Source organism: Macrosteles quadrilineatus, unplaced genomic scaffold (genome assembly GCF_028750875.1).
Source record: "Macrosteles quadrilineatus isolate MER2022 unplaced genomic scaffold, UCM_ALF_1.0 Scaffold_5__1_contigs__length_97177068, whole genome shotgun sequence".
Classification (NCBI taxonomy): Eukaryota; Metazoa; Arthropoda; class Insecta; order Hemiptera; family Cicadellidae; genus Macrosteles; species Macrosteles quadrilineatus.
In genome coordinates this window covers 93,652,057-93,667,401 of record NW_026542598.1, presented here as the reverse complement: position 1 = coordinate 93,667,401, position 15,345 = coordinate 93,652,057, and the positions used below count along the sequence as shown (strand labels likewise).

The following is a 15,345-nucleotide window of genomic DNA, read 5'->3' as shown; positions in this document are numbered from 1 at the left end:
GTCCAGTGCCTTTGGATGACTGAAATCTGTCATCGCATGCTGATTGGTTCCTGGAATCTGGAACCTAATTTCAGCTGTCTCTAGTAGACATTTCTGAATTTCGATATGACTAATCAAAGTCATTTTAAACTAAATTGAGGTATAATTAATAATATACATAGTCTCTGTGAAATCTTGAAAAGTAGGGCACTCTTGACATTGTGGATTGCTAAATTCTTCCACTGTCACACAGAGTTTGTAAAAGCGAGTCGAACGCTCGTACTGCCCAGTGAATGCTGGAATCTCGTAATGAACACGTTCCACGCAAATCACATTTACTGTTGTCTCATGGTGGTCTTCGGACCTATCCATTATGGATAGGTCCGAAGACCACCATGAGACAACAGTAAATGTGATTTGCGTGGAACGTGTTCATTACGAGATTCCAGCATTCACTGGGCAGTACGAGCGTTCGACTCGCTTTTACAAACTCTGTGTGACAGTGGAAGAATTTAGCAATCCACAATGTCAAGAGTGCCCTACTTTTCAAGATTTCACAGAGACTATGTATATTATTAATTATACCTCAATTTAGTTTAAAATGACTTTGATTAGTCATATCGAAATTCAGAAATGTCTACTAGAGACAGCTGAAATTAGGTTCCAGATTCCAGGAACCAATCAGCATGCGATGACAGATTTCAGTCATCCAAAGGCACTGGACGTGAAAACAAATAAACATCAAAATTGATGAGTCCGTCCACAATAATTTTAAGAACAATGAGGATTACAATGATGATTATAAGCAAAACAAAAGATTATGATTACAATGCAAGGAAAGGAAGGATAGTTACGGAGCTGCTAAATCTATTGACAAGAATATGAATCTCTTGGTTGGTTCTGTTTTTATTTAGGCCTACCACTTTGAGCAATTTTTTACGCTAAGAATGTGGTAGCAAAAGTAACTAAAAAAGAAGTGAATCTAAAAATGTTCTATAAGCAAACATTTGTAAAGGAAAGTAGATATTACCATAGTCTTCATAGTGAGACCTATATTTGTGACTAACGTATATCAAAGTGTATTTTTACTTTTATTATGAATATGTTTTAATAAAAACTCAACAACTAAACATCAACTTACTCTGAAAGTGTGATGTTACAGAGGTATTAATATAAATACTTTTAATTATCGTATTGATAAAGTTTTAGTTTTTAGGCCTACACTTATTTCAAAGATAGATATAGACCTACTTTGGTGGATGTTTAAATATTGACATTACCTACACAAGTACAAACGACAAAATAAAATACATAAAATATTTACTTAGGTAGCCCTTTCTGTTTTTTGTAGACCTTTGTAACTACAAGTAAAAATCTCACTGCTAGATAAAAGAGTAAATTATCTTAAGTCTGAAGTGGAACTTGAAGACTGATGCTGGCCTACTCACCAATACCCGCAGGTATTTATCATCTATGTGTGTTGTGTTACGTAGGATGGCCATTACAACTGGCCTACTCACCAATACCCGCAGGTATTTATCATCTATGTGTGTTGTGTTACGTAGGATGGCCATTACAACTGGTCTCAGTGGTTTCACCTTCACCAGGGGAAAACTTTTCGACAACAACTCCTTCAACTTCTTGTCCCGTTCCCTGCCTTCCTTCTGGCCTATGTCATTGATGTGCTGAATAAGTCTTTCTCTTATTTCCTGCAAAATAATAAAATCATATACAATACCAGTAACCAGCTTATTAGTATAACAATTCTTGGTAGAGGACTCTTGAACAGAATATGTTTTATTTGGTTTAGGGTCTAGGAGGGAGAGCAGGCATCATACGTACGTGAGTCCTTCTAAATATTGAACACATATAGGCCTGCACACACAAAACTAAAATATTTTATGGTCACTGACCGCTTTGTTGATCACAAAGAAAGGAAGATTGCAAAGTGGTAAACATTGATTAAAACCAACAGTACTTGAATTGGTCACTCTTGAGCCTGGGTCTCCAACATATTTTACTCGAGGGCCATATGGTATGTCTATGGAGGAAACAGGGGCCAGCAGTATTTGATTATAGAAATCTTAGCCCAATAAACCCGCAATATAATTTTTATTCAATAGTTCAGTGGTGGTTTTTGAGATTTTCTCGCTTATTTCTTGTTCCTATACTTTTCCTCACATGTGATTTGTTGGCGAACTAAAATTGTTTGCATGTTTGTGCGAATAAAGCTTTACAGCTAATTTTCACTAGTAGAGAGAGAGAAATTCTTTATTTACAAATTATTAAGCATAACAATTAATTTACTACACAATTATAATTATATATAAAAAAAAAATGTGAAACCTAACAACCATATGCAAATGTAACTCAATAGTAGGGGAGCTCATTGCTTGCATTGCATTACATCCAATATCTGTTTACCAATACACATTAATTTTTTTTCCTTCGATTCCCAATTTTACTGAGGCGTGGATTCCATCAAGTAAGAGTGCTGTAGAAGGTACAATAGATAGTCCAGTTATCAGTTGGTTAGGTCTAAACGAGATATTCTGGGCTGATAAGCGACTCTGTATTGTCGAGGCCTATCTCCATCAGCCAATTAGCGATAACCCTCTTATATACACTCAGTGACACTCGCAGGTCCCTAATTTCTGGAGGAATATTACGCAGCAAGCAATTAGCAATGTAAAAGGAATTTGTTAAATTGATTGATTTGAGAACTCTTGGGACCTGTAATCCCATCATCACCGAGTTTCTGGTATGATAGTTATGAACTACGGGCGATGCGATAAGGTCTAAATGAATGTATGAATAAGCTAATAAATCTTTAACATATAGCTGCCTTATTGATAAAAGCTGAGATTCTTTGAACAGATGATCAGTAGAATAACGTCTCGGTTTTCTTAAAGCAGCTTTAATTATTGATTTTTGAATTACGAACAAAGGTTCAATTACCGATGAATAAGCCCCTCCCCAAGCTATTAAACCATACTGCAGATGAGATTGAACGTATGCGTAATAAATTCTTTTAATTTCTTCATGTCTTAAAATTTGACCCAATTGGTGAAAAACAAAAATCATTTTTCTAAGTTTGTTTTAAAAAAAATGTATATGACTTTCCCATTTCAATTTAGAATCCATTATAATGCCCAGGTATTTGTACTGCGACACAGTTTCAATAATTTGGCAGTTGCAATCGCTGCCTGCGGTGCCACATGAGTGCAAGGTTAGTCTGAGTTCGGCGGGCGGCCCGCTAGCGGGACGAAGTGCGATAGGCAAACATTTTGTTTTACCGACATTCATTGTTAAAATGTTTTCTGAAAACCATCTTTTTAAAATTTGTAATTCTGATGATGCAATATTAAAAACCTCTTCCCAAGTACGTGCCCTAAAGATTACCGCTGTGTCATCTGCAAACAAGAATATTTTTCCAGAAATATCAATTTTATCTATGTTATTTATGTAAATTAAAAATAGTAAAGGCCCCATAGTAGAACCTTGAATAATTCCAAAATCTACATTCATTTGATCACTAATAACGTTATTAATTGATACTACTTGAGTCCTATTGCTTAAATAACTTTTAAACCATGCCAGGGCTAAACCCCTTACACCCAAATATTCTAATTTTTTTAACAGAATTTTCCTATCAATAGAGTCAAACGCTTTAGCAAGATCTATGAATGCAATTAGTATTTTTTCATTTCTATTCACTGACTCGATTAAAGTTTTATTGATAGGAAATAGTGCATCAGTAGTATTTTTACCTTTTCTAAACCCAAACTGTTGGTCTGATAAAATTCCATGTTCATCCAAATAATTTTGAAGTTGTAGTAAAGAAAAAAATGTACTAAGGAGGAAGGAAATGTACTAATATTTGATACTATTATAATATTTGATAATATTTGAAGTTGATACTAATATTTAAACAGCTTTTCCAGCCAAGCTGAAAACCTGGAATTGTAGGTGAATTTTAATGACTGGAAAAAAATCTAAAAATGAACTTAAATTTGGATTCCAGAATAATAACCCTTATCCTATGACTATAATTGATCCCAGGGCTAGAGATATACAAGGGCTGGCTCACTCCTTTGATGTTAGCGGTCGCCGCCTGATCCTACTTCCCCTCCCCCGCACCTCCTCAGTGACATAGCGGAGATACATCGGCGCGAGGCGTGACGGTAGCCTAGCACGGCAGTGCATATGTCGCCCGGCATCTACTCGCATATTAATAATTGTGTTTATAATAATGTAGTTTTATAGTGTGATTTTTAAAGCGGGTTTCGTTAACCCTCCAACTTGCAATGGGCAAACTCTGTAGTGGCAAGGCATTTTTGGCGATTTTGCAGTCATATTTTCGAAAATTCATATAAACTAAGCCAACAGATCAAACCTATGAACCGTATTTATTATTTCCCACTTGAAGTGTTCGTAATGAAATGAAGAATTTGAAAATGGCAACGAAATAAATATTAAAAATATTATAGAAAATATTGTCAGTAGGTAGAAAAATTGCTGCATGAACCAAAAATGTTTTATAAGATATACAAATTGTTTGGAATTTATTTCCCTATATGGAAATGTAAAAAGATTCCAATTACCATTCATACAAAGTTATGGCCCAAAAACAATAAAATGACAAGTTTCACGATTTTGCACAACAAATTTCAAATAAAAACCAAATAAATGTATTATCAAGAGATAAAGTAAAAGAGGTAAAAGTAAACATTTTTAGGCAATAATATTGGAGATAAAATGAAGTAAGAATTGTTTATGGATACTGATCATTTCAATAGATGTTTATGACTTTTAATAAGTGTTTATATTTGTCTAGAAAAACATTTTGTTATTCACACGTATATATTATTTTTAAAACCCCATAAACCAACTATATCAAATGAAAATAAACTTATCCCCCTACATGAATATACATAGTTATAAAGCCAAATATACAAAAATAAATATTTTATAGTTTTTTCTATAAAATGCTGCTGTGCCTTTTTCTTTTGGCGATTAAATAGTTTGTTAATTATGACGAAATGTTTCAAAAACGGGCTAAATGTAATGTCCCAGACCTCAAATTAAGTAAGTATGTCCACATAAAACAGTTGATAAACTAAATAAGTACAATTCTTACAACTAAAGAGATAAAGAGAGAAGATAAAGATAAAGAGATAAAGTCAAACCCACGATATTCATTGTTGGTAAAAAGTAAATGAAGTTCACAAAAACTGCCTAAAAAATATTGTCTCAAGTTTCTAAAAGTAATGTCACATTACAGTCGAGGCACAATAAATAATATCGTAACTAAACATTTAAAACGTATAATCACGATGTAAACCGATAAAGTAAAATCACACCAAAACTCGACTTGTTAGTCAGGCAACTTAAAGTATTTCTGCAGCTATATGTTATTTTAATGTATTGAAATATGTAGGGCCTATAATAAAATGTAATTGATTAATTGAAATTCTTTTCCTTCCTGTAAAAGTTACAAAATACTAAGTAGGCCTATAGGTAATGTATACAACCTCAATGTATTTTATATAACCTCAATGAATCCTAAAAGGTATGGATAAGTAATAAATAAATACAATTAATAATCCACACATTAAGATACATTCGAGCAATATGAACACAGATATTACACAGTAACTTTAATGCATTGGATCAATAACTACAGTAATCTTAGCCATCGCTTTACATTCCACTCCCATCCTTAAATATCTACTAAAGTTAATTTTTTACTTATTAAAATTGATGTTATACGTAATCCTATTTGAAAATCAATTACTTTTATAAAATACATTAATACCTAATAAAAAATGTCCAACATAGAGCTTAATAAACGCTAAATGTGCGGTAATACCAGCGCTCACACAGGCAAAGATATACGGTGTCGGGAGCCCGAGGTATCGCCGTGACGTCACAGCGGCGGAGTGGTGGGGAGCCACCTGGCATCACTTTCTGAGCTCGCGTGGCCTAGCCCTTGTATATCTCTAGCCCTGAATTGATCCTTTATTCTTGATGACGTTCACTTTTAATTTTGTAAAAAATCCTGATTGAGGTATTGCCGAGACCGCAGGATATGCTCATTTGCTCATGAGTATTACTATGTTCATGGGTTACAATCACCGTGTCGCTGAGGAGACCAAGAGAAATAATCACAAATGTAACTGTAATCTCAGAAGACAATACTATCAGATAAAAATAACATTTTTTTCAATAGTCTACGCTAGATTTGCGATACCGGAAATAAATATTTTCGCGGACCATAGGTAAAAAAAAATATTTTCACAGAACATAGGGACCTAGTCGACACAATGGAATATTTAAAACCGTTTTTAATATAAATAAAAAAAATTTACCTCCATTACTGATGTGTGGAAGTCTAATCTCCTGACTCCGTGAAGGTCCAGCAAAGGCAGCATTTGTCTCAGAGACGGCAGAAGAATTCCATTTTCCAACTGAAAATGTAAAAATATAGTTCATAAAGTCTAGTCTATTAGGATCCAGGACACAACTTATTTGGTAAATAATAGCTCACAAATAAAAAACATTTAATTACCTGATGTCGCCTTATCACCAAAGTTTTGTCCTGACAGATTATGTGCATTTTGGCTCTTCAGCCATCATCAAATTGTTGTAAAGGAACTTATCTTGCCTGAAGAGGTGTGTCAAAAGTTTGAAATAACTTCTTGATCAGCATTGTACGTGTTATTAAATTTACGGAAAGTAAATAAAAGAAACGTCTTATAACATTTAAAACATATATTTACGCTTATACTGTTACTCACAAGACGGTAAATATACAAAAAAGATGGTAAGTGGTGATCAATTTCAATTGGACACTCCAATCATCATCAGACCCAATAGGCGAAGATTCAATCGTGTTTTATGTGTTAAAGTATTTTGTTGTGAACTTTTAATACACCTTTTTAGACAAGAAAAATTCTTATACAACCATCTTATTGGAAATTACCAATACAGTAGAACCTCTTTAATCCGAATCCCTGTAATCCGAACGTCCACTAATCCCAACCCCTCATTGCTGTACTCTGTACACAGTACAGCAGTTCTTTATTGTTTACTGTATAATTTACAGTACTGTTTATTCACCATGTTTACTACTGTATTAAATAAACACTGTATTTTACTTTATAAAACATTTTTCACTTACCTATCCCAAAATAATGTAGATTAATTTTAGCCTTGTTTTAGCTACTGTATTGTTATGTAAAAACAACAATATGTTCTGTGATCCGAACTATTCAATAGTCCAAACTACCCTTGGTCCCAATTAGTTCGGATTAAAGAGGTTCTACTGTAGTTATTTCCCTACAAGGTACAAGGGAATTTGCTGTAACCCAAACATCTCAGACTAAAAATGGGGGATTTTGCCTTGTTGGACAATCCAGTTTAATAAATAAATTTGTTTATTTTACCTGAAACTCCTCGATTGCTTTGAGCGGATCAGTGCAGCTAGTGAGAGCATCGCGAAGGAACATTTGTCCCGGCACTCCGATGTCTTCCAATCCAGTCCCAGGCATCTTCTTTTCGTTAGCACTCATTTTTGAATCCTGAAAATGAAACTGATTCAATTACAGAGTATAAATACCCACCCTTTCAGTGCTATGCGATGATAAATGTTGTGCATCTTTTTCCCAAAAGTGCTATGGAACGATATATCGTTGTTTGCGTTTCATCAAAAAAGTGCTAAGCGACAATTAATAGGCAATTATATATGGTCCCAGACATAGTGGCCGAGATGAGAGGTATGAGAGGAATGAGATGGGCTGGCCATTTACTAAGGAAAGAGAACGACTCCTTAGTCAAGAACGTCCTTTTGAACAATCCGGAGGGCAGAAGACCACCAGGAAGGCCCAAGTTGAGATGGCAAGACCAGGATAGAAAAGACCTAAGAAGACTTGGAAGAAGGGAAGAGGAGGCAATGGATAGAAAAATCTGGAGGCAGTGGGTTGGCAAGGCAAAGTACCACCTTGGGTACCAAGAGCCTTGGCAGTAAGTAAGTAAGTAAGAAAGAAACCTTGTACTATTCTCTTATTTTAGTTTTTATTTTAGCTGTAGTTGTACTGACGTTTTCCAGTAATGTAACCCTGCATTTTGTGGAAATAAAAATTCTTGATTCTTGATATAGGCCTAGACCGTCCCTGACAAGGAATAGCTTCCCGCAGTTGCAGTGCAAATGTTCAATGCGCTGACCTCACCTGAGAGACCTTAAGACAAACATTTTTTCAGGAAAGGATCAATTAGCTCCTCCTGTGAAACCGATACTACTCCAATAAGAGTATTTTGAGGAGGCACAAGCTCTTGACTGCCCACCGCCATCATATTAAAACCAAAAGATGTAGATATGCCTAACATGTTTGTTCTAGCCTAATCCAAGAAGTTTTATTTTTTTAATGTTTGACACTGTCCATCCAGCTCTGGCTGGTCAAAGACGAAGAGGAGGTAATAAGGTGTATCTAAATATTCCTAGGGCTCAAAAGGTAAACTTTGCCAATGTGAATTTAGGCCTCAGTTGAAAGAGGCCATGACTGCTTTGTACATTTTTATTTTTAAGCTAAATTATTAACTTATCTCATTATTGATCCCTTGTAGAAATATTAATGATACGTTTCGAATAATTTAGGGAGAAATGTTGTACAGTAACACTAACTAACTGCCACAGGGTAAATAGTTTGCTTGTATCAAAGGCCTGATAGGCTATACTCACTGCGAATAGTTAATTTTCAGTTGAGATGTAAAATATAACCACGAATGGAATGACCTAGAAATTAGCCTGAAATTCTAACATACTTTAACCATTTAAGTTTTAGCATTTGTAGTCACTTCAACAACCAATACCTAACCAAAAAGGAGACTTCAAAACTCAATTATTTAAAAACAAAACAACAAAGCTTACAAAAAGTGAGCAAATGACCATAAACCATAAAACCTGATCGCCCTGATCTACCACTACTACCAAACTAACAACAGCTACAAAACAAACCAGTAACCACGGCTACCACCATGGCCGCCTTTACCGCCCGCACAATTTGTTCTTCAGGATTAATTTTGCCAACAGTGTCATTTAGAGGCTTCTGATTGACTATAATGAAGGTTTACTAATTGAAAAATTAGTTTTGTTCATAGAATAAAATTATAAATGCCTCAAATTCGATTTTATATTTTTTTATTGTAAAATTAAATCGTCATAACCTAACCAAACCAACCAAACGTGCTAAAAAATCTAATGAAGGTTTATTAATAAAAAAAAATAGTTGTGTTCATAAAATAAAATTATAAATGCCTCAAATCCTATTTTATAATTTTTTAATTATAAAATTAAACTATCATAACCTAACCAAACTAACCAGACTTGCTGACAATGAAAAATCGAATGAAGGTTTTATTCGAAAATATGTTTCTGTTCATAAAATAAAACTATAAATGGGTCAAATTCAATTTTATAATGTTTTAATTATAAAATTAAACCATCATAACCTAACCAAACCAACCAAACGTGTTGATAATGAAAAAGTCCAATTCAAAAAATAGTACTACGGGTGGGATTCGAACCCAGGTCCTTCGAATTATCAGCCCAGCACTTTATCCACTACTCCACCGAGGCCGTTGACGTCGATCCGTATCGTTGCGGTAATGATGTTCCCTCAGCCAATCAGAAGCCTCAAAATAATACTGTAGGCAACACTAAACCTGAAATAAAAATTCAGCTTACCGCCCTAACCAAGCGCTGAATTTTATAACTTTTCCCGTTGCACCATTGATTATTAACTGGGACTGACTACTTAGTATGTGAACAGATATTAAAAAATAAAATGAAGTACATAAATCAAAGAGGAAACTTATTCGTCCATAATATACCCCTTAAAATAAAAGTCTATACTGAAAGTTAGTAATTACTGAACGTTTATTATATTATTAGATTATAAAAGGTATAATGTTACCTGGATCTGCCAGAGTAATCCAAAGGCTGTCTGTCGAGACTACGCGTTTCGAAGCATTAATAGCGTCATCATCAGGGGCCCATTTCATAATAAAGTACAAACTAATATTATTAGTAAATCAGCTGATCGCCCAATGCAAATCTAATGGAAATTACAAGTTACAAGTTGTAACTGGTAGTTTATTATGAAATGGGCCCCAGGTCTTCAAGAACACTTATCACTCATCAGTTTGTCGTTTAATAGATCATAACTATGGCTTTTTGTTGCTTTGTATATCTCGTATTCTTCTATGGTGTTCATGAAGCTTCCTTTTAGCCGGGTTTACACGATGCCAGTTGGCGAGACAATTGTCAGGAGACAACTGACTGGCTTGGAATTACTGGCTTCGTGAAAACACTTCAGGCCAATTGGCCCGCCAATTGTCCCGAAATTCAGTTATCTCCGGGAGTCCGGGAGTAGACTGAGGACAATGAGCTGGGCCCAGTGAGGCCCCCACCCCTCAAAAACCCAGTTGTCGTGACAATTGGCGCCGTGTAAATAGTGTAGAGGCCAATAGCACTGTCTTGTCTTTTGGCAGTAGTACCCTGGTTCACTGTAAAATGCCTGGGCAAGTGTTGGTCACGTGTAAACAGGTTCTCGTTCAACTTGCCTGGCCTACGACAATTCCAAAACCACGTGATGCCAATTGGCAAAGACAATTGTCTCGCCAACTGGCATCGTGTAAACCCGGCTAGTGCAAAAATGTAGGGGTGTCATGTTTGTTTCGAAATTTGTATAGTTATGATTTTCATTAGTCAGATGGGCTGCATAATTGGATTTTAAATAATTTTTTGCTTTTGGAAGGTGTTCTTTGAATCTGGTTTTGATATACAAGGCAACAAAAAGCCATATTTATGATCTATTTAACGACAAACTAAATTTCCAGTCAAATGCATTGTATGATACTGTAATAGCTAACCAGGAACAGCTGACCGGCAAGGGACAAAGTTCACGACACCAACCTTCACCGCTGCAGTCAAAAGTGCGCACACGCGGTTCGTAGGCCTACTATTTTTCGTATGTATGTTTGTAAAAATTATATTTATTTGACAACCTCTGATGAGTGATAAGTGTTCTTGAAGACCTGATGATGATGATGAAGCTATTAATGCTTCGAAACGCGTAGTCTCGACAGACAGCCTTTGGCAGATCCAGGTAACATTATACCTTTTATAATCTAAAAACAGTAATCCTGAGACAAGAAACAACATGAAGTTTATTATTTGGAAACGACTGTTGTTTATTTACATCACTATAATATGTACATCAATGTTTTATGCAAATAAATAATAAGTGCTTTACATTTAGTTTTAATATTTTAGATTCTCTAAGGATGCCTCAGTGAGGTGAAATGCGCATCGTTTAACCCGGAACATTACAATTCTTCAAATTCAAAATTCAAATTGTTTATTCAAACATTTACAGTAATAGGCTGCAATGTCAAATAAACAAATGTTAAGATATATACCAAATAAGAAAAATAAGGCAGCTACCAAATAAAAAGTTTTCTTGAAACTTTAACGAAATTTGGTATGCGGGTCGGTATTTATTCGATAATATCAGGTATTATTTGATTCTTTTTAATTTAGATGTCTAATACTAATTTCAACCCTAAAACCCTATAAAATTACGGAAATGGGATTTTCATCAAAACTACTCGAACGTATTGATTAAATTGAGTATTCAATGGAGCTTTAAATCTATACAAAATGGTCCCCTCCCAGTGGTGTAAAAATAACGGTTCAAAAGTTATTGCAAATTTTTCAGTTTGTAGAAACCGTTTTTTATTTGTCTTTTTTATCTGTTCTTTTGTTGTCTGCACAACAAAAAAATGCTCAAAAGCAGTCGAAGTTTTCTTCGAAATTTGCATAGTATAATAAATGCAAATTTCGAAGAAAACTTCGACTGCTTTTGAACATTTTGAGACGTCTTTAGGGCGTCTTCTTATACTTTACTGTAAGATCATCACTACCACTTTGGTCTGTTACTAAATTTATATAATATATATATTAGATTAAAGAAGTAACAGTGTCACAACATAAGAAAGACGCTCTGAAGATTCCTTAGAAGCTGGCCAAATGTGCATATGAATATACTACCTATATATAAAATAAACTACAGTGCTGTGTACTGTACTGTAACACTCGGTAGACTACTACGAAAACAATCAAGCTCGACATGCTTGCTTGTTTGGTTCTTGGTCTGGTGTCGCCCGATTATTATCCCTCTGGAATTCTACCCCCTGGTCAAAGCTGACGTCACTACGACGTAGTAACCGGAGTGCTCAACAGTTTGTTCGCGGGTGGAATTTTACCCCCGCGGATTCGGAAGTCTAATGAAAATAGACGGAGCGTGATTAATTTGACTATCAATAAAACCCGGAATTTTACCCCCTGTAGACTACATATAACTAGCGTTTAGACAACTGAAGATGTACGGGCCGGAATTTTACCCCCTGGCCGGGCTTAATTATAAATTAAGAATGATTGATTTTCTTGTTTCTGTATTTATTCAATTGTAAACATTTTATTATTAAGTAGCCTATCATTATTTATTTATTTTGTAATCTTAACTTAGTAAACAGAATTTTCTGTTTTATTTTGATGTTCGGGATTTGCGTTTGGGGCCAACACTGTTATGTTATAAGTACTTTATGTAACGTAAACTGAGTAGCTCATTTAAATAACAATAGGGTGAACGTTTCACGACTTTATTCTACCACCATGAAAAACGATGTATTTATTTTGTTGTAAAATAACACAAAACAAAAACACTGTTTTACCACGGTTGTATAATAAATTGTAAAAGAAATCTTCGAAAAACCATTCAGATGTTTGTTTATATGTCATCATAATGAACCAACATTTGGCTTCAAATATCGAATCCTGATACTCAAATCTCAAAATTAAAATTAAAAAACCTGTTCGATTAGTTTTTGTTAAAAATAAATTGAGAAAGTCTTAATAAAATGTTTACTTTTAAATTAAAAGTGAATGAAGATAATTAACCATTCTCACTAATTTATATATTAGACCAAAAATTCCGGGGGTAAAAATCCGGGGAGTAAAATTTCGGGGGTATAATCTGGGGGTAAAAATCTGGCCCGTACAATCTAGGTTTTTACAATTTGATGTGGTCTGATTAAATTCACAACCGTGAAAATATAGATTCCACGTTCAATCCATCGAACTGATGTCGCGATCAGCGAGCACATAATAATAATAATAATAATAGAGAGGACACGGCGTTTAACCAAATGCACTGAAAGTGTGGTCAAATCCGCCATATTGGTCCGTCACACAGCCTGAATCCAAGACCCGCGAGCTCAGTTCGCATTAAAAACCCCGCGACAAATACACGATCATAAATAACATTAATAGTTGACAAAAAATTCTGAAATTTTGCACACTTGTAGATATGATACTGAGGAAAACGATGGTGTGAATATAAAATTATTAGTTATGATAGTAATTGAGTAATAAATATGTTTAACACTTCTGTAGTTTAATTTTTCAGATTCAGACATGAAAAAGTTGTATTGCGAGGAAATTTTTTATTTTTTGGTCAGAGAAATTTCGTCAGCGGGAAAGTTGTGGATAAATAACCAAATTTAACTATGCGATTCACAAAAAAATTTTATCATGTTCGGTTTTCTAAAAAATCAGGTACAAAAGGGATCCATTGCCGCTGCTTCGCGCCACGCCCGCTGCGCCGCCGGGCCGTCGTCTATACATTTAGCGTGCAGTGTTTTAATGTTTTATTTATACTGTTGTACTGTAATTATTACAGCCAATATGATTGCAATATGATTTCACAACGTTGTACACAGCGCATGGCCCCCACAAGGGTGGGGCTGGCGCAACTCTAGTCACAGGGCCCGGGCCCCCTAGGGGGCCCGGGCCTACCCATTTGTTTTTTATTTTTTTCCCCATTGAAGATCACTTTACAGCTCATAAATTGAAGATAAAAAAATAATATTTAAATATTTTACAAAAAACAAAGTTAAATAATTTAAAATGTATTAATTCTTGATTCTAAGGAAGTTTATATTTAAATTCTATAGGTGCGTAGGTGCGTATGTAGGCCTACTATACAACAGCAGAACAGCCAGCTCGGGCCCCAGTGGCCGGCTCCACAAACTCCCTCTACCCCTTCCTCCCGCCAGGCGCCTAGCCACTCCTACCTCATTCCCCCTATAATAAACAAAGTTTGGTTTTATAATTGAACTGATAGTTTCAAGAATGAATCCTTATAGTTATAAGTTAAAATAAAATTTGTAAAGCATTGAAAAATTGACATGTACTATGTACCATAGCTAAGGTGACCAGACGTCCCGTTTTAGGGGGACTGGTCCGTCCCGACAAATCCTCTCGGGATGCTTATTTGTCCTGTTTTATCAACATCTGGTCCCGGTTGCACTTTTATGTATGGAATATTTCAATTAATAATTATTGCAATCTAGGTTATTTGACACAAACTTAAAAATTCTTTACTTTTGGAGTTTTAAAAATATGAAAGATTGTAGGCCTAATAATTTTGACCTAAGTTTTCTTCCCAATTTGCTCGGTATAATACTGTACTAAAGCATGGATTGGATAGCATCGGTCATTCTCGGCATTACTCGTGCACATTTGTTTTTCTCCGTGACTACTCGGCGCAAGTTCGGCAGCTCAGGCATCCACTCCCAAAAAATGTAGTATTGTTAAAATTCTTGATGAAAATTGTCACTGAATAAAATATGATTTCATTGGTGTAAGCTGTTAAACTCAATTTACGTAAGTTTTTTCCTACTCCATATTACTAAGTACAATTATAGCAGTTAAGATAGCCAAACCCTCTTACAGGGAAATAAAAAGGACAAAATATTAATAGGCATGGAGCTTTTGTGTATTGATATAATAGTTTTAATTGCTGAATTCCTGTAATTTTAAGTCTTATAAAACTCATTGAAGAACTCTTTTCTTCCTTAAAAAAGGCTGCAAAAGTGCCATTTACCACTCACAAATTTAATACCTAGATTGCCTTAAAAACTCACTAAAATACATGACATTTTCAAAATGTTCCCGGGGGGGGGACCCCCGGACCCCCCCTCTACGCTGGGGGGTATTCCATACCCCCCCGACCCCCCGGTTGGTAGGGGGGCCCGAGCCAGATCCTGGTAACAGGGCCCACAATTAAATGTGGGGGCCATGCTGTAATATTGTATATATTAAAGACATTTTCAAATATATTGTCTATGAAGAATTTTCAACCGATTAGCACAACTTTTTAAGGACTAATTAGCTTTCAATATCATCCAAGATAAACTAAAGATAATTCTGTAAGTTAAATTAAACTTCCCAAATATATTTGT

General features: G+C 35.1%; 1 protein-coding gene across 2 annotated transcripts in view; it reads right to left on the bottom strand.

Moving 5' to 3' along the window:
• The window catches only part of LOC128994324 (negative elongation factor B-like), a 30,194-nt gene extending 21,291 nt beyond the window's left edge, over window positions 1–8,903 (bottom strand). Inside the window, exons 1-4 of one of the 2 annotated variants that reach the window (XM_054418779.1) lie at window positions 8,720–8,903; window positions 7,428–7,562; window positions 6,351–6,449; window positions 1,428–1,688 (exon numbers count right to left, since the gene is read on the bottom strand). In XM_054418779.1, the coding sequence (XP_054274754.1) occupies window positions 1,428–1,688; window positions 6,351–6,449; window positions 7,428–7,553 (486 nt within the window). In that variant the 5' untranslated portion in view covers window positions 7,554–7,562; window positions 8,720–8,903. The remainder of the gene's footprint in view (window positions 1–1,427; window positions 1,689–6,350; window positions 6,450–7,427; window positions 7,563–8,719) is intronic. The other variant, XM_054418780.1, reaches the window with a different exon arrangement.
• Between the last annotated feature and the right edge of the window lie 6,442 nt (window positions 8,904–15,345).